General features: G+C 44.5%; 1 protein-coding gene across 1 annotated transcript in view; it reads right to left on the reverse strand.

Annotated features, from left to right (window-relative positions):
- Positions 1–18,179, reverse strand: part of LOC118398947 (protein capicua homolog) — a 41,591-nt gene that overhangs the window by 13,787 nt on the left and 9,625 nt on the right. Inside the window, 8 exon segments of the mRNA XM_052471834.1 lie at positions 257–339; positions 2,111–2,249; positions 2,552–2,727; positions 3,852–3,984; positions 6,681–6,863; positions 7,169–7,268; positions 7,889–8,057; positions 8,510–8,641. Of these exon segments, the coding sequence (XP_052327794.1) occupies positions 257–339; positions 2,111–2,249; positions 2,552–2,727; positions 3,852–3,984; positions 6,681–6,863; positions 7,169–7,268; positions 7,889–8,057; positions 8,510–8,641 (1,115 nt within the window).

Raw genomic sequence — 18,179 nt, forward strand, 5'->3', positions numbered from 1 at the left:
GTCCCTCCTCAATTAAGTCTCTCAGTGCACCAGTGTAGAATTCAAAACTGGTGGGGGAATGAAACAGATCAGACTCACACCATCTTAGCATGGGTGGGAGGAAAGAGTGGGAATTGAATATATATCTTTTCAAATTCAGTATGGCTATGCTACTTCATTTGGCACTTCCATTACCCATGAAATCTAAATTGTAGCTAGTTCATAGCACCTACAGTCCAAAGGGCTAAGAGGCTATACGGCTAAACGTGTAGAGTACCTGTCCATCCGGCTCATCCTCGTCACTGTCAGTCACTCTCTCTTTACACTTGAGGTCTATGGATCCCTCAGGGCACGAATCCTCTGGAAATAAAGAGGATCCGATAGGTCCAATCAGACATGATAGGACAGTAAAGACATGGAAATAAAACAATAGTGAATGTGCCATTAAAAACGGACCAATATGAGACAGACAAGCAACACAGCAGCTATAGGAGTCTCTAGGATAGTTACTGTAGTAAAACATATATAGACCATTCTAAAATGGATTATCAATCTACACACCATACCCCATAATGACAAAGCAAAAACAGTTATATAAATATATATATACATTTTCATAAGTATTCAAACCATTTACTCAGTACTTTGTTGAAGCACCTTTGGCAGCGATTACAAGTCTTGAGTCTTCTTATGTATGACGCTACAAGCTTGGCACACCTGTATTTGGGGAGTTTCTCCCATTCTTCTATATTCATTATTTTCTCCCATTCTTCTTCTTCTCTTCTCTCAAGCTGTCAGGTTGGATGGGAAGCGTCACTGCACAGCTATTTTCAGGTCTCTCCAGAGATGTTCGATCGGGTTCAATTCCAGGCTGTGGCTGGGCCACTTTCAGGACATTCAGAGACTTGTCACTCCTGCCACTCCTGCGTCGTTTTGGCTGTGTGTTTAGGATTGTTTTCCTGTTGGAAGGTGAAACTTTGCTCCAGTCTGAAGTCCTCAGCAAGTTTTCATCAAATATATCGCTGTACTTTGCTAAGTTCATCTTTCCCTCGATCCTGACTAGTCTCCCAGTCCCTGCCCAGGCCAAAGAGTTCAATCTTGGTTTCATCAGACCAGAGAATCTTGTTTCTCATAGTCTGAGAGTCCTTTAGGTGCCCTTTGGCAAACTCCAAACGGGCTGTCATGTGCCTTTTACTGAGGAATGGCTTCCGTCTCCAACTGCACCATAAAGGCCTGATTGGTAGAGTGCTGCAGAGATGGTTGTTCTTCTGGAAGGTTCTCCCATCTCCACAGAGGAACTCTGGAGCTCTCTTAGAGTGACCATCAGGTTCTTGGTCAACTCCCTGACCAAGGCGCTTCTCTCCCGATTGCTCAGTTTGGACGGGCAGCCAGATGTAGGAAGAGTCTTGGTGGTTCCAAACTTCTTCAATTTAAGAATTATGGAGGCCAGTGTTTTTGGGGACCTTCAATGCTGCAGAAATGGTAGATCTGTGCCTTGACATAATCCTGTCTTGGAGCTCTACAGACAATTCCTTCAACCTCATGGCTTGGTTTTTGCTCTGATATGCACTGTCAACTGTGGGACCTAAATATAAACAGGTGTGTGCCTTTCCAAATCATGTTCAATCAATTGAATTTACCATAGGTGGACTCCAATCAAGTTGTCAAAACAGGATGCACCTGGGGTCAATTTTGAGTCTCATAGCAAAGGGTCTGAATACTTATGTAAATACCTTTTTATTTTATTTGAAAAATTAAATAATTTGAAAAAATGTATAAAAAACAGTTTTATAAACAAAAATAATATTAATCCATTTTAGAATAAGGCTGAATAGTTTCAGAATGCAGTGTAAATAGAATAGGGAATCTACTATTTTATTTCAGAGAATGAGACAGTGGGCACACAGAGTAGTCACCATAGAGATCCTATTAAATGACTAGAAAGGCTATGTCATTAACCTTCCAAGTTCCACGATAACGGAGGCCATTTTGGTCAGGGAGAAATCCAAACAAAGTCTAATTGAAATGAATGGCGGTAGAGGCATAGGTGATGCATTTCCTGCTTTCATTTTTTTTTAAATTCTACTTCCCAATTCTATGGTAGCCACACTAAATATGACTGCGACCTCACCCATGACATCATCGTCCCCCTCTTCCTCACAGATGACCATGCGCTCCTCGTCGCTGGTCACGTCCTCGCTGGCCCCACACTGTGTCAGGGAGAGAGTAGGGGGGCGGCTGCGGAATGAGCCTGCCCCATCTCGACACAACTGAGAGTGAAACACAGAGCTAGAAGTTAGCTCCACTGTGATAGAAGGTTTGGCTCAAAATAGCCACCGTGCATGACCTGGGTGTGGGTGCTAGACATTGGTGGTGAAGGTGAGGGAGTTTCCTATTTACTATGCTAAGTGCTTTTAGATATAATGCAGTATTTTACTGGAAAACTATTACTAAACAGAGAGAGAAGAAATATGGAGAAATAGGAAAAATTAAAGACAAAAAAAAGGGGAGAAAATGGTGTACAAAACAGGTAGAACAGAAGAAAAAGAGATGTCACCAACTATATCAGTACCTTCTCCACATCTCTGGCCCGCTCCCTCCTCTCCAGGCTGTGTACTGCACTCTGGGAGAAGGCCCGGGGGCGAGGGAGCTGACCACTGTAGGCCCCCACATGACGCTCAGAGCCCCCAGGCCAGTCCGGGCCTGCCGCACCCTTCGCCTCCATTCCCTGAGAGACTGACTCAGGCTCTATGGCGGAGGAGGGGGGTAAAATAGTCTTAGTAAAACACAGATTCCCAGACACAGATTCACTCCTGGACTAAAAAGCACATTCAATGGAGATTTTCAAATGAGCTTGCCATTTAGTCCAGTGTCCGGGAAACAGGCCAATAGAATAGAGGACGTTGTATACAAGACATACCAAAATAGCAAATACAAGCACACAATCACACAATTACACACAACCAAGAAGCTTAAAAATAGCTTGCATAAGCACAGGAAAAAACAAACCCACCCACACACATGCACCCTCAGAGGAGTGGAGCACGGAAATATACAAATAAGTGTGTAACACTTTTCATCAAAGTGCTCTCATTACTATGTACATTTTCCTGTAAGTAACGTGTAAGACCTTAAGATGATAAATAAGCACACACAAAACACACCTATAGTAAAAAGACATGCAAACACACACACGCACGCACGCACACACACAAAACACACCTATAGTAAAAAGACATGCAAACACACACACGCACGCACACACACAAAACACACCTATAGTAAAAAGACATGCAAACACACACACACACGCACGCACGTAAACAGACATGCAAAAACACACCTATAGTAAAAAGACATGCAAACACACACACACACACACACACACACACACACACACACACACACACACACACACACACACACCTATAGTAAAAAGACATGCAAACACACACACGCACGCACACACACAAAACACACCTATAGTAAAAAGACATGCAAACACACACACGCACGCACGCACACACACAAAACACACCTATAGTAAAAAAGACATGCAAACGCACACACGCACGCACGCACGCACGCACGCACGCACGCACGCACACACACACACACACACACACACACACACACACACACACACCTATAGTAAAAAGACATACAAACACACACACTGGTCCTTCTGTAGCTCAGTTGGTAGAGCATGGCGCTTGTAACGCCAGGGTAGTGGGTTCGATTCCCGGGACCACCCATACGTAGAATGTATGCACACATGACTGTAAGTCGCTTTGGATAATAGCGTCTGCTAAATGGCATATATTACACACGCACGCACACACACACACACGTTAACACACACGCACTCTGACCTGTGCTCTCCGACATGCTCCTCTCGCGTGCCTCTTTGGCTCCTGGGGTCTCTCGGCCCTCAGAGATAGACTTCCTCCTGTCCTTGTTGCACCACTTCCAGTCTGGGTGGGCCTTGAAGTGAGCCTCTTTCACCTGGGAGACAGTGAGGGAGGGAGGGAGAATGGAGGGAGAGAGAGAAAATGGAGTCAGACACGGAGTCATAACATGAAAAGGATAGAAGGAAGGACGGAAAGAAAACAGAATATCCTATTCTCCGGTTTAGAGTCCTTGGGTGTATTGAAAGGCACAATAAACAATACAATCAATTGATATAAACATCATTAATATAGCCTGGTCCCAGATCTGTTTTTTTCTGTATGGTATATGTATGAGAGGTCGACTGACCGGCATGGCCGATTAATTAGGGCCGATTTCATAACAGTCGGTAATCTGCCTTTTTGGACACCGATTATGGCCGATTACATTGCAATCCACGAGGAGACTGTGTGGCAGGCTGACCACCTGTTACGCGAGTGCAGCATCAAAAGGACTTGTGGCTGCAAGGAGCCAAGGTAAGTTGCTAGCTAACATTAAACGTATCTTATAAAAAACAATCAATCTTCACGTAATCCCTAGTTAACTACACATGGTTGATATTACTAGGTTAACTAGCTTGCCCTGCGTTGTATATAATCAATGCGGTGGCTGTTCATTTATTATCGAATCACAGCCTACTTCAACTTCACCAAACGGGTGATGATTTAACAAAAGCGCATTTGCGAAAAAAGCACAATCGTTGCACAAATGTACCTAACCATAAACATCAATGCCTTTCTTAAAATCAATACACAGAAGTATATTTTTTTAACTTGCATATTTAGTTCAAATAAATTCATTTTAGCAGGCAATATTATGTCAGTTCTTTGCGTTCAGTGCAAGCAGAGTCAGGGTATACAGTTTGGGCCACCTGGCTCGTGTGAAGACCATTTCTTCCTAACAAAGACCGTAATTAATTTGTCAGAATGTTACATAATTACGACATAACATTGAAGGTTGTGCAATGTAACAGCAATATTTAGACTTAGGGATGCAACCCGTTAGATAAAATACGGAACAGTTCCGAATTTCACTGAAAGAATAAACGTTTTGTTTTCAAAATGATAGTTTCCGGATTTGACCATATTAATGACCAAAGGCTCGTATTTATGTGTGTTTATTATATTATAATTTAGTCTATGATTTGATAGAGCAGTCTGACTGAGCAGTGGTATGCAGCAGCAGGCTCGTAAGCATTCATTCAAACAGCACTTTACTGCGTTTGCCAGCAGCTTTTAGCAATGCTTGAGGCACAGCGCTGTTTATGACTTCAAGCCTATTAACTCTAGAGATTAAGCTGGTAATACTAAAGTGCCTATAAGAACATCCAATAGACAAAGATATACGAAATACAAATGGTATTGAGAGAAACAGTCGACGCGTCATATTTCATAGAATAACTTGGTGGTGAAACATGAAAGGGGTTCCTTCGTTATTTTACCGTTCATGTCTTCCATAGGGAATGTCTTGATCTACTTCAAATAAAGTCTGTGTTTCGTGCAGGCTTAAACCGCCTCGGCGTTTTGATACCCGTGTAAATCTGGCTAGGATAAGGTAACGTTTGTCAACATATTTTAATAAATCCACTCTGCAAAAAATGTTTTTTTTCTTATATTTAGCCAATATTGATCAGAGTTACTGTGTCCTATGGATATCTACACAGTTATCAAACTGGCAAGGTAGTGTAAGCCTACACGAAACACAGACCTTATTTGAAGTGAATCTAAAAATATCCTATGGAATAAATGAATGAAGGAACGGCTTTTCAGATTTTGCTGGAAGGTGGCATGGGAATTATGAGTCACACTTTGGTAGTCAATTCTTACCATGTCCATTATTAAAATAAGATTTCCTGCATATAGAAATTACAGTTTATGTTTTCAACATTCATCACAGGTAACTGAAACTCTAGTTTTTTTATTATTCAAACATTTGAGAGTATTTGTGTCTCCTAAGCAGACTCTTCAGTATCATTGTCACGTCAGAGAGCTGTGTGTGTGTGTGTGTGTGTGTGTGTGTGTGTGTGTGTGTGTGTGTGTGTGTGTGTGTGTGTGTGTGTGTGTGTGTGTGTGTGTGTGTGTGTGTGTGTACGATTATATTCATTTTACAGATGGCTGAGAAAAGCAGAGCACCAGTGTGGGATTATTTCATTGAATTGGCACCAGGGAAAGCCATGTGTCTTATTTGTGATAACTGTCATAATTACAAATATATATATAAAAACCGGCCAATTAATCGGTATCTGCTTTTTTTGGGGTCCTAGAATAATCGGTATCGGCATTGAAATATCATAATCGGTCGATCTCTAATTTGTACCAATGATGTATATAAACCCTGGATTGCTGATGCTTTGTATTGGCTACTGAGAGGCTTTGAAGACACTGGTCAGCCATATTGGCACTCCCCAGTAGGAGCAGTCCATAGTAATGAAAGGAATTGTACACTATTTCAAATAAATGTTTCAAGGACAAAATTACATGTATTTAAGTTTTTTTTTGTAGTGGGGACAGTAACATTAGTACTCTCAAATAAATAATTGAATATATTTTTATTAGATTTATGTTTAGTTAACATAATTGAATTTGCATTAAGGTGTCTGTAACAGAAGATGAATGTAGACATTAATAAATGCATTTCTATAGCTATATCAAAATCGTTTTCACAATGGAGGAGTACCAAGATGGCTGTGCGGTGGCTTCAATACAGAGCCCCCTGTCAGTCATCCAGGGTTTATATACATCATTGGTATGTACCTGGAAGGCGAGGTCGTGGTACTTCTGCTTCTCTTTGGGCCCCAGGGCGTACCACCACTCGCCCAGGATCTTGCTGACCGTGCGGTTGTCCTGGTTGGGGTGCCTCTGATGAACCAGTGCCCGGTGACGCTTGCTGAAAATCATGAACGCGTTCATTGGCCGCCGAATGTGGTCCTTTTCCCTCTAAGAGAGAGAGAGAGAGAAAGATACATGTGAAAAGGGGGTGCATGGAAGGGATGAGCCACAAAGACTAGGTCGAATTTGCCCCTAATCACTGATACAGGGTCAGTTATCTTTTTGCCCCCTAATGGTAAGATTGGGATTGGGGGTCAGGTAATCTGATCCTCGATCTGTAGATAATGGCAATTTCTAGTTTGAGCTAATAGCACACAGAGAGAAGGACACATAATGTATGTGAGTGGGAGATATTGGACTGAGAGACACAGATAAGAAAATAAAAGCCAGAGACAGACAAGCAGAGAGCTCACCTTTCTGTCTCCATCTTTGGGAAGGGCGCTGAGGGACTGAGTGCGCCTCTTGATAGGGCCCGTAGACGGGGCAGGATCATTGGCTACACCCGGAAAAAACCTGCCAATCAGAAACTCAATGTGATAGCGGCCTGCCAATCAGAAAGTCCGTGTGAATATGGCCTGCCAATCAGAAACTTAATGTGAATATGGCCTGCCAATCAGAAACGTAATGTGAATATGGCCTGCCAATCAGAAACATTTAATAATGTATGAATGTGTAGGACAGATTTTCCAATCATCTTCAATTCTGTGCTAATAGCTATTTCTTCAAGAGAATATGCCATTAGTAACATACTGTACCTGGATAAAGAAAGGTTGAAGAGGGCAAAAAGCTTGTATCCTTCTTCATCACTTAAATACCAAGCTAATGTTGTGGTTTTAAGTGGTACATTCTATGGTATACAAACACAACTATGACACTTTCTCTATGTAGGTCTCTCCATCAAACTAAGATAATTCAACAATCAATGACGCCAGGGCAATTGAAAGGAACTGGTCTTTCCAACTGCAATGCAAGCATTTGTGATGGACTGTTCTAGAAAGCCATAGTGGGGCTGTCAAAGACTACAGACAACATTATTTCCTTTGACATCCCACTTGTAGTGTGTCACCTGCAATTAAAACAGTCGACACACCTTCGAACGACCATTCAACAACCTAGGAAAAAACAAAACGTACGGGTCGTCTGCATCGCTCTCCGTCTCGCTGTCGGCTCCACCTCTTTCTGCTCTTCCAGCTGGGGGGTCGTTGTCATTGGAGGAGGGTGGTGGGCGGGATGGAGACCCTTGCTCTGCGTCTGGTGGACCCACCCATCCGTCACTCACTACGGCCACCCCACAACGGGGCTCTGAGACAAGTGAGAAGGGAGTTAGTTGGTGGACGCTGGTTGTTTTTCAGCTCCGTGTCGTGGCACCCACCTTCTGCACAGTGCATTACTTCCAGAGAACGCATAGCCCCTAGTTGATTATCCCTTACAATAAGAAGCTAAAATGGTTTAATAGAGAAATTATGATTATTGGACGCAATAATCAACTCAATGTAACCCAATGTAACTAGATCTCAAGGTAATTGCAAAAACATGCAGGTCGAATGTCACCAACATAAATGTATTTTTTTTAAATGTACTGAGAGTTATTTATTTATGAAGTGATGCAGCAAATAGTGAAAGATGCAATAAGGTATACTGTACACTAAATATCTTTACAAAATAAGTAAGTACAACACATGAGTTGTGTATGCAACCTGCCTAGAATAGGCCTATTTATTTCAACACGAGTGAAGTGTTAAACAAATCCTCACCTTTGCTCTGATTGACAAGCTGTTGGCCATCAGCGGGCTGGGCAGCCGCACTCGATTGGCTGGGCTCCAGGAAAGGGACCAATGAATGCCAAGGAAACACTGGCACTGAACGAGGCTCCACATTGGTCCATACTGTGGGAGGAAAAGGCAGATTCGGAAGGAAAATATTAAGAATAGTTGGTGATTTATTTTAAGTCTCAAATAGCAAGGGTTAACTGCAGTGGTTCCCAAACGTCTTTGTGCAGTGACGGCGTGACCATACTGAATTCTCCGCCATTTGAATTCTCTTGTGACCCTTAAGAAAAACAAAATATTTCCTGTCTGAGCAGTATTTAGTCATGCCCCTCTCAGCCCCATTGGGAATTGACCCACCATTTTGGAAAACACACACTCTTAGAAAAAAAGGGTTCCAAAAAGGGTTCTTCGGCTGTCCCCATAGGATAACCCTTTTTGGTTTCAGATAAAACTATTTTGGGTTCCATGTAGAACCCTCTCTGTAAAGGGTTCTACGTGGAACTCAAAAGGGTTCTACCTGGAACCAGAAAGGGTTCTCCAAAAGGTTATCCGATGGGGATAGCCAAAGAACCCTTTTAGGCTCTGGATAGAACTTTTTTTTCTAAGAGTACACTGGTTAACAGTCATTGAGTCAAACAGTTCAAGGGAAAACTGATATATAGGGGGGTCTCATTGGAAAAGCAACATAGGTCTTGATTAGTATATAATATGCTTCCATTATTTTAGATATTTAGGAAGTACATAATTGAGATCAAATTCTCTTTTACAATGACAACCTAGTTGGTCAAGAACAACGTATATTCATTTTTGTATCCTATGCTTACTTACCTATGCTTGCTGAAAAATGAGCTCCTGTATATATTGAGATTTAAATGTTTTTTTAGAGTGAAGTACATCGAAAAAATCAAGAGAAAACTGCAAGACTCAATAGAAGACAAAACAAGGAACAAGCCAAAAAAGACAGGCTTTTGAAAAATTAACTATTTTTCATAAAATTGTACAGTTATCTTAGCTAGCTGAATTGCTAGCAGAATTGTTTACTTGTTGCTAAGCAGTTGCTAGGGACTCTCCTGGAAGAAGCTAGCTAGCTTACAAAGAATAACAACAAAAAATATCTAGTTAACAGAAGAAAGGAAGACAAAATAAGGACAAAAGAAGGACAGAAGAAAAAGGAAAAGAAAGAGGACAACAAAGTGAAACAGTCAGCACTTCTATTGCAACTTCGTATTTCGTCGTCCTAACATAGTCTACACTGCTATCTGCCCAGCAGCTAGCCAGCTAGCAAACGTCCACCGTCTACCGAATAGCAGCACTGTAGAAACTATTACACTCAACTGAACGACTTGATTAGTGTAGTGTTAGCTAGCTACATAGTTGTCTTTGCTGTCTTCGTATCCAAGATAATTGTGTAGTTTAGAGCGTGTAGTCTTAGAGTGATTATCTTAATTTACCGAGGTTAGCTAGCCAGCTATTTGTCGTCCTTAACATAGGAGACACTGCTAGCTAGCCAACAGCTAGCCAACGTCTACTGAATAGAACTTCCGCACTCAACAACCCGGTCGCATTCCGCTTCGCTCCACAGGTAGTATCACATTTTCATTTCATTTCATTACAGCACAACGGTTTGATTTGTTTGATCGTAGCTAGCTACATAGCTAGCTACATAGCCGTCTGTGTATCAAAGATAATTGTGTAGTCTAGAGCGATTTTCTAGGTTAGCTAGCCAGCTATTGTCGTTCTTTTAACGCAACGTAACGTAATCAACACTGCTAGCTAGCTAGCTAGCCCCGAATAGCAGCACTGTAGAAACTATTACACTCAACGGAACGACTTGATTAGTGTAGTGTCAACAACGCAGCCACTGCCAGCTAGTCTACAAAGTCAACAACGCAGCCACTGCCAGCTAGCCTACTTCAGCAGTACTGTATCATTTTTATCATTTTAGTCAATAAGATTCTTGCTACGTAAGCTTAACTTTCTGAACATTCGAGACGTGTAGTCCACTTGTCATTCCAATCTCCTTGCATTAGCGTAGCCTCTTCTGTAGCCTGTCAACTATGTGTCTGTCTATCCCTGTTATCTCCTCTCTGCACAGACCATACAAACGCTCCACACCGCGTGGCCGCGGCCACCTAATCTGGTGGTCCCAGCGCGCACGACCCACGTGGAGTTCCAGGTCTCCGGTAGCCTCTGGAACTGCCGATCTGCGGCCAACAAGGCAGAGTTCATCTCAGCCTATGCCTCCCTCCAGTCCCTCGACTTCTTGGCACTGACGGAAACATGGATCACCACAGATAACACTGCTACTCCTACTGCTCTCTCTTCGTCCGCCCACGTGTTCTCGCACACCCCGAGAGCTTCTGGTCAGCGGGGTGGTGGCACCGGGATCCTCATCTCTCCCAAGTGGTCATTCTCTCTTTCTCCCCTTACCCATCTGTCTATCGCCTCCTTTGAATTTCATGCTGTCACAGTTACCAGCCCTTTCAAGCTTAACATCCTTATCATTTATCGCCCTCCAGGTCCCCTCGGAGAGTTCATCAATGAGCTTGATGTCTTGATAAGCTCCTTTCCTGAGGACGGCTCACCTCTCACAGTTCTGGGCGACTTTAACCTCCCCACGTCTACCTTTGACTCATTCCTCTCTGCCTCCTTCTTTCCACTCCTTTCCTCTTTTGACCTCACCCTCTCACCTTCCCCCTACTCACAAGGCAGGCAATACGCTCGACCTCATCTTTACTAGATGCTGTTCTTCCACTAACCTCATTGCAACTCCCCTCCAAGTCTCCGACCACTACCTTGTATCCTTTTCCCTCTCGCTCTCATCCAACACTTCCCACACTGCCCCTACTCGGATGGTATCGCGCCGTCCCAACCTTCGCTCTCTCTCCCCCGCTACTCTCTCCTCTTCCATCCTATCATCTCTTCCCTCTGCTCAAACCTTCTCCAACCTATCTCCTGATTCTGCCTCCTCAACCCTCCTCTCCTCCCTTTCTGCATCCTTTGACTCTCTATGTCCCCTATCTTCCAGGCCGGCTCGGTCCTCCCCTCCCGCTCCGTGGCTCGACGACTCATTGCGAGCTCACAGAACAGGGCTCCGGGCAGCCGAGCGGAAATGAAGGAAAACTTGCCTCCCTGAGGACCTGTCATCCTTTCGCTCCCTCCTCTCTACATTTTCCTCCTCTGTCTCTGCTGCTAAAGCCACTTTCTACCACTCTAAATTCCAAGCATCTGCCTCTAACCCTAGGAAGCTCTTTGCCACCTTCTCCTCCCTCCTGAATCCTCCTCCCCCTCCCCCCCTCCTCCCTCTCTGCAGATGACTTCGTCAACCATTTTGAAAAGAAGGTCGACGACATCCGATCCTCGTTTGCTAAGTCAAACGACACCGCTGGTTCTGCTCACACTGCCCTACCCGGTGCTCTGACCTCTTTCTCCCTCTCTCTCCAGATGAAATCTCGCGTCTTGTGACGGCCGGCCGCCCAACAACCTGCCCGCTCGACCCTATCCCCTCCTCTCTTCTCCAGACCATTTCCGGAGACCTTCTCCCTTACCTCACCTCGCTCATCAACTCATCCCTGACCGCTGGCTACGTCCCTTCCGTCTTCAAGAGAGCGAGAGTTGCACCCCTTCTGAAAAAACCTACACTCGATCCCTCCGATGTCAACAACTACAGACCAGTATCCCTTCTTTCTTTTCTCTCCAAAACTCTTGAACGTGCCGTCCTTGGCCAGCTCTCCCGCTATCTCTCTCAGAATGACCTTCTTGATCCAAATCAGTCAGGTTTCAAGACTAGTCATTCAACTAAGACTGCTCTTCTCTGTATCACGGAGGCGCTCCGCACCGCTAAAGCTAACTCTCCTCTGCTCTCATCCTTCTAGACCTATCGGCTGCCTTCGATACTGTGAACCATCAGATCCTCCTCTCCACCCTCTCCGAGTTGGGCATCTCCGGCGCGGCCCACGCTTGGATTGCGTCCTACCTGACAGGTCGCTCCTACCAGGTGGCGTGGCGAGAATCTGTCTCCTCACCACGCGCTCTCACCACTGGTGTCCCCCAGGGCTCTGTTCTAGGCCCTCTCCTATTCTCGCTATACACCAAGTCACTTGGCTCTGTCATAACCTCACATGGTCTCTCCTATCATTGCTATGCAGACGACACACAATTAATCTTCTCCTTTCCTCCTTCTGATGACCAGGTGGTGAATCGCATCTCTGCATGTCTGGCAGACATATCAGTGTGGATGACGGATCACCACCTCAAGCTGAACCTCGGCAAGACGGAGCTGCTCTTCCTCCCGGGAAGGACTGCCCGTTCCATGATCTCGCCATCACGGTTGACAACTCCATTGTGTCCTCCTCCCAGAGCGCTAAGAACCTTGGCGTGATCCTGGACAACACCCTGTCGTTCTCAACTAACATCAAGGCGGTAGCCCGTTCCTGTAGGTTCATGCTCTACAACATCCGCAGAGTACGACCCTGCCTCACACAGGAAGCGGCGCAGGTCCTAATCCAGGCACTTGTCATCTCCCGTCTGGATTACTGCAACTCGCTGTTGGCTGGGCTCCCTGCCTGTGCCATTAAACCCCTACAACTCATCCAGAACGCCGCAGCCCGTCTGGTGTTCAACCTTCCCAAGTTCTCTCACGTCACCCCGCTCCTCCGCTCTCTCCACTGGCTTCCAGTTGAAGCTCGCATCCGCTACAAGACCATGGTGCTTGCCTACGGAGCTGTGAGGGGAACGGCACCTCAGTACCTCCAGGCTCTGATCAGTCCCTACACCCAAACAAGGGCACTGCGTTCATCCACCTCTGGCCTGCTCGCCTCCCTACCACTGAGGAAGTACAGTTCCCGCTCAGCCCAGTCAAAACTGTTCGCTGCTCTGGCTCCCCAATGGTGGAACACACTCCCTCACGACGCCAGGACAGCGGAGTCAATCACCACCTTCCGGAGACACCTGAAACCCCACCTCTTTAAGGAATACCTAGGATAGGATAAAGTAATCCCCCCCACCTTAAAAGATTTAGATGCACTATTGTAAAGTGGCTGTTCCACTGGATGTCATAAGGTGAATGCACCAATTTGTAAGTCGCTCTGGATAAGAGCGTCTGCTAAATGACTTAAATGTAATGTAAATGTATACTTATATGGGCTTTTGCACATTAGAGCTGCTTAAGATTTTTGAGTCACATTGAGATTGATCCCTTGACATTTTCATATCACCAAGGATCTACTATGGTCCACACATACCAACACAGTCAGGAGAAGGGCACGATAACACCTCTTCCCCCTCAGGAGGCTGAAAAGATTTGGCATGGGTTGAGAGCATCTTGACTGGCCGCATCACCGCTTGGTATGGCAACTGCTTGGCATCCGACCACAAGGCGATACAGAGGGTAGTGCATACAGCCCAGTACATCACCGGGGCAGAGCTCCCTGCCTTCCAGGACCTCTATACCAGGTGGTGTCAGTTCTCTCTGCTACAGCACGGCATGTCCCAAGTCTGGAACCAACAGGACCCTGAACAGCTTCTACCCGCATTCAGTCACAAGCACTTTAGTCGGGCACTGATGTTGGGCGATTAGGCCTGGATCGCAGTCTGTTTCAATTCATCACAAAGGTGTTCGATGGGGTTGAAGTCAGGGCTCTGGCAGGCCAGTCAAGTTCTTCCACACCGATCTCGACAAACCATTTCTGTATGGACCTTGCTTTGTGAACGGGGGAATTGTCATGCTGAAACAGGAAAGGGCCTTCGCCAAACTGTTTCCAAAAAGTTGGAAGCACAGTATTGTCTAGAATGTCATTGTTTGCTGTAGCGATAAGATTTCCCTTCACTGGAACTAAGGGGCCTTGACCAAATCATGAAAAACAGCCCCAGACAATTATTCCTCCTCCACCAAACTTTACAGTTCAAATTTAATTTTATCGGTCAAATACACATATTTAGCAGATGTTATTGTGGGTGTGGCGAAATGCTTGGCACTATGCATTTTGGCAGGTAGCGTCCTCCTGGCATCCGCCAAACCCAGATTCGTCCGTCGGACTGCCAGATGGTGAAGCGTGATTTATCACTCCAGAGAACGCATTTCCACTGCTCCAAAGTCCAATGGCGGCGAGCTTAACACCACTCCAGCCAATGCTTGGCATTGCACATGGGGATCTTAGGCTTGTGTGCAGTTGATTGGCCCTGGAAACCCAGTTCATGAAGCTTCAGACAAACAGTTATTGTGTTGACGTTGCTTCTAGTAGTGGCCTACCACTTCGTGGCTGAGCCGTTGTTGACCGGGGCAGTTGACAGGGGCAACTCTACCAGGGCAGAAATTTGACAAACTGACTTGTTGGAAAGGTGGCATCCTATGACGGTGCCACGTTGAAAGTCACTAAGCTCTTCAGTAAGGCCATTCTACTGACAAATGTTTGTCTATGGAGATTGCATGGCGGTGTGCTTGACTTTACCTGTCAGCAACGCGTGTGGCTGAAATAGCCAAATCCACTCATTTGAAGGGTTGTCCACATACTTTTGTATATATAGTGTATCTACCTCAATTACCTCATACCTATATATAGCCAAGTTGTCGTTACTCATTGCGCATCTATTATTATGTGTTTGACTTATTATTCTATTATTTCTCTATTTTCTTTAGCTCTGCATTGATAGGAAGAGCCCCCTAAGTAAGCATTCCACTGTTAGTCTACACCGGTTGTGTATGTGACAAATAACATTTGATTTAATTTGATGTTGGCCAGGTGAGATACTGTACATGACGAAGGATGACTGAGTTGCCTTTAGAGGATAGAGGGGTTTCTTCTCAGAAGTGTTTGAAGTCTTGAACTTGCAAGCCCTCCTCGGGTAATCTCATGACACATGGGAGGGTGATGGCGGAGCACATTACTTCATGCACACACGCTGATACTACTGCTCTAGACAGGGCTAGCTTTAAACATTCACTTCATCTCCCATTGACTTCAACGGGACCAAGTGAACCCCCCCCCCCATAGAGTATAACGTGACAGAATGGTGGAGAGAAGCACGATCCAATAAGCAAAGAGAGCTGCACTAATTCCATCGAGAGGCAAATTATCCATGACAACACTGTAATACTTTTGGTCCTTCCCATTTCGGTGGGATAAAATAAAACCACTGGACTTGCCCTTGGTTACTCTGCCCGGGGTTGTGTATCGTCTGCTATACTGGGCTCTGTGTGTTTGTTTGTGTGAGTCCTCCCTGCTCTCAGCAGCCTTGCATGTTGAGACACGTCCCTCTTTCAAAGTTGAACTGAAACTGAAGCACACAGACCCACACCCCTTATCGCACACTCGTTAACCCCCCCTGCCCCACCACACACACCCACACCCCTTATCGCACACTCGTTGACCACTCCTGCCCCACCACACACACACACACACACAGACCCACACCCCTTATCGCACACTCGTTGACCCCCCCCTGCCCCACCACACACACCCCTTGTCGCACACTCGTTGACCCCCCCTGGCCCACCACACACACAGACCCACACCCCTTATCGCATACTCGTTGACCACCCCTGCACCACAAACACACACACACACACTGAGCCACACCCCTACAAACATTCTGAAAGACATAACAGACGACAACCACAAAACGTTATGCTACCTTACGCCTGACACAGCACTCTTGCGGCCATGTTGCACCATTTCACCACACTCAAATGTACAATTATTGTCGCTGAAGTCACTCATTTTTAAACATACGTAACTGCCAAAAATAATGAAAATACTTGAGTAAATGAGGGTTCTGGCGCCTCTGCTATGGTGTGGGGGTGCATTTTCCTGGCATGGTTGAGATCCACACAACCCCTTAGAGGGCAAGGTAAACGGCAAAAAATACACAGCCATTCTGAGTGATCACCTTCAACCTGTGGTGAATCGTTTCTACCCTGATGGGAGTGGTCTCCCTCTCTTCCAGGTTGACAATGCCCCCATCTGCAGGGCACGAGTGATCACTGAATGGTCTGATGAGCATGAAAACGATGTAAACCATATGCCGTGGCTGTCTCAGTCACCAGACCTCTACCCAATTGAACACTTATGGGAGATTCTGGAGCAGCGCCTGAATGAGCCTTTTCCACCGCAGTCAACAAAACACCAACTGATGTAATTTATTGTGGAAGAATGATGTCGCATAACTGCAATAATAACTCTTCCCATATCACTGATGTATGTTACTATGATGTCTATAAACCACTAACATCTATAGACCGCTATATACTAACCCCTATACAACTCTATTAACTAACCCCTATACACCTCTATATACTAACCCCTATACACCTCTATATACTAACCCCTATACACCTCTATATACTAACCCCTATACACCTCTATATACTAACCCCTATACACCTCTATATACTAACCCCTATACACCTCTATATACTAACCCCTATACACCTCTATATACTAACCCCTATACACCTGTATATACTAACCACTATACACCTCTATATACTAACCTCTATACAACTCTATTAACTAACCCCTATACACCTCTATATACTAACCCCTATACACCTCTATATACTAACCCCTATACACCTCTATATACTAACCCCTATACACCTCTATATACTAACCCCTATACAACTCTATTAACTAACCCCTATACACCTCTATATACTAACCCCTATATACCTCTATATACTAACCCCTATACACCTCTATATACTAACCCCTATACACCTCTATATACTAACCCCTAAACACCTCTATATACTAACCCCTATACACCTCTATATACTAACCCCTATACACCTCTATATACTAACCCCTATAAACCTCTATATACTAACCCCTATACATCTCTATATACTAACCTCTATAGACCTCTATATACTAACCCCTATACACCCCTATATACTAACCCTTATACACCTCTACATACTAATCATATACACCTCTATATACTAACCCCTATACACCTCTATAGATTTCTATATACTAACCCCTATATACCCCTATACACCTCTATATACTAACCCCTATACACCTCTCTATACTAACCCCTATACACCTCTATATACTAACCCCTATACACCTCTATATACTAACCCCTATACACCTCTATCCACTAACTCCTATACACCTCTATATACTAACCCCTATACACCTCTATATACTAACCCCTATACACCTCTATATACTAACCCCTATACACCTCTATATACTAACCCCTATACACCTCTATATACTAACCCCTATACACCTCTATCCACTAACTCCTATACACCTCTATATACTAACCCCTATACACCTCTATATACTAACCCCTATACACCTCTATATACTAACCCCTATACACCTCTATATACTAACCCCTATACAACTCTATATACTAACCCCTATACACCTCTATATACTAACCCCTATACACCTCTATATACTAACCCCTATACACCTGTATATACTAACCACTATACACCTCTATACATTAACCCCTACACACCTCTATATACTAACCCTTATACACCTCTATATACCTCTATATACTAACCCCTATAAACCTCTATATACTAACTCTATATACTAACCCCTATATACCTCTATATACTAATCTCTATACACCTTTATAAACTAACTCCTATACACGTCTATATACTAACCCCTATACACCTCTATAT

The sequence above is a fragment of the Oncorhynchus keta genome, chromosome 20 (genome assembly GCF_023373465.1).
Source record: "Oncorhynchus keta strain PuntledgeMale-10-30-2019 chromosome 20, Oket_V2, whole genome shotgun sequence".
Classification (NCBI taxonomy): Eukaryota; Metazoa; Chordata; class Actinopteri; order Salmoniformes; family Salmonidae; genus Oncorhynchus; species Oncorhynchus keta.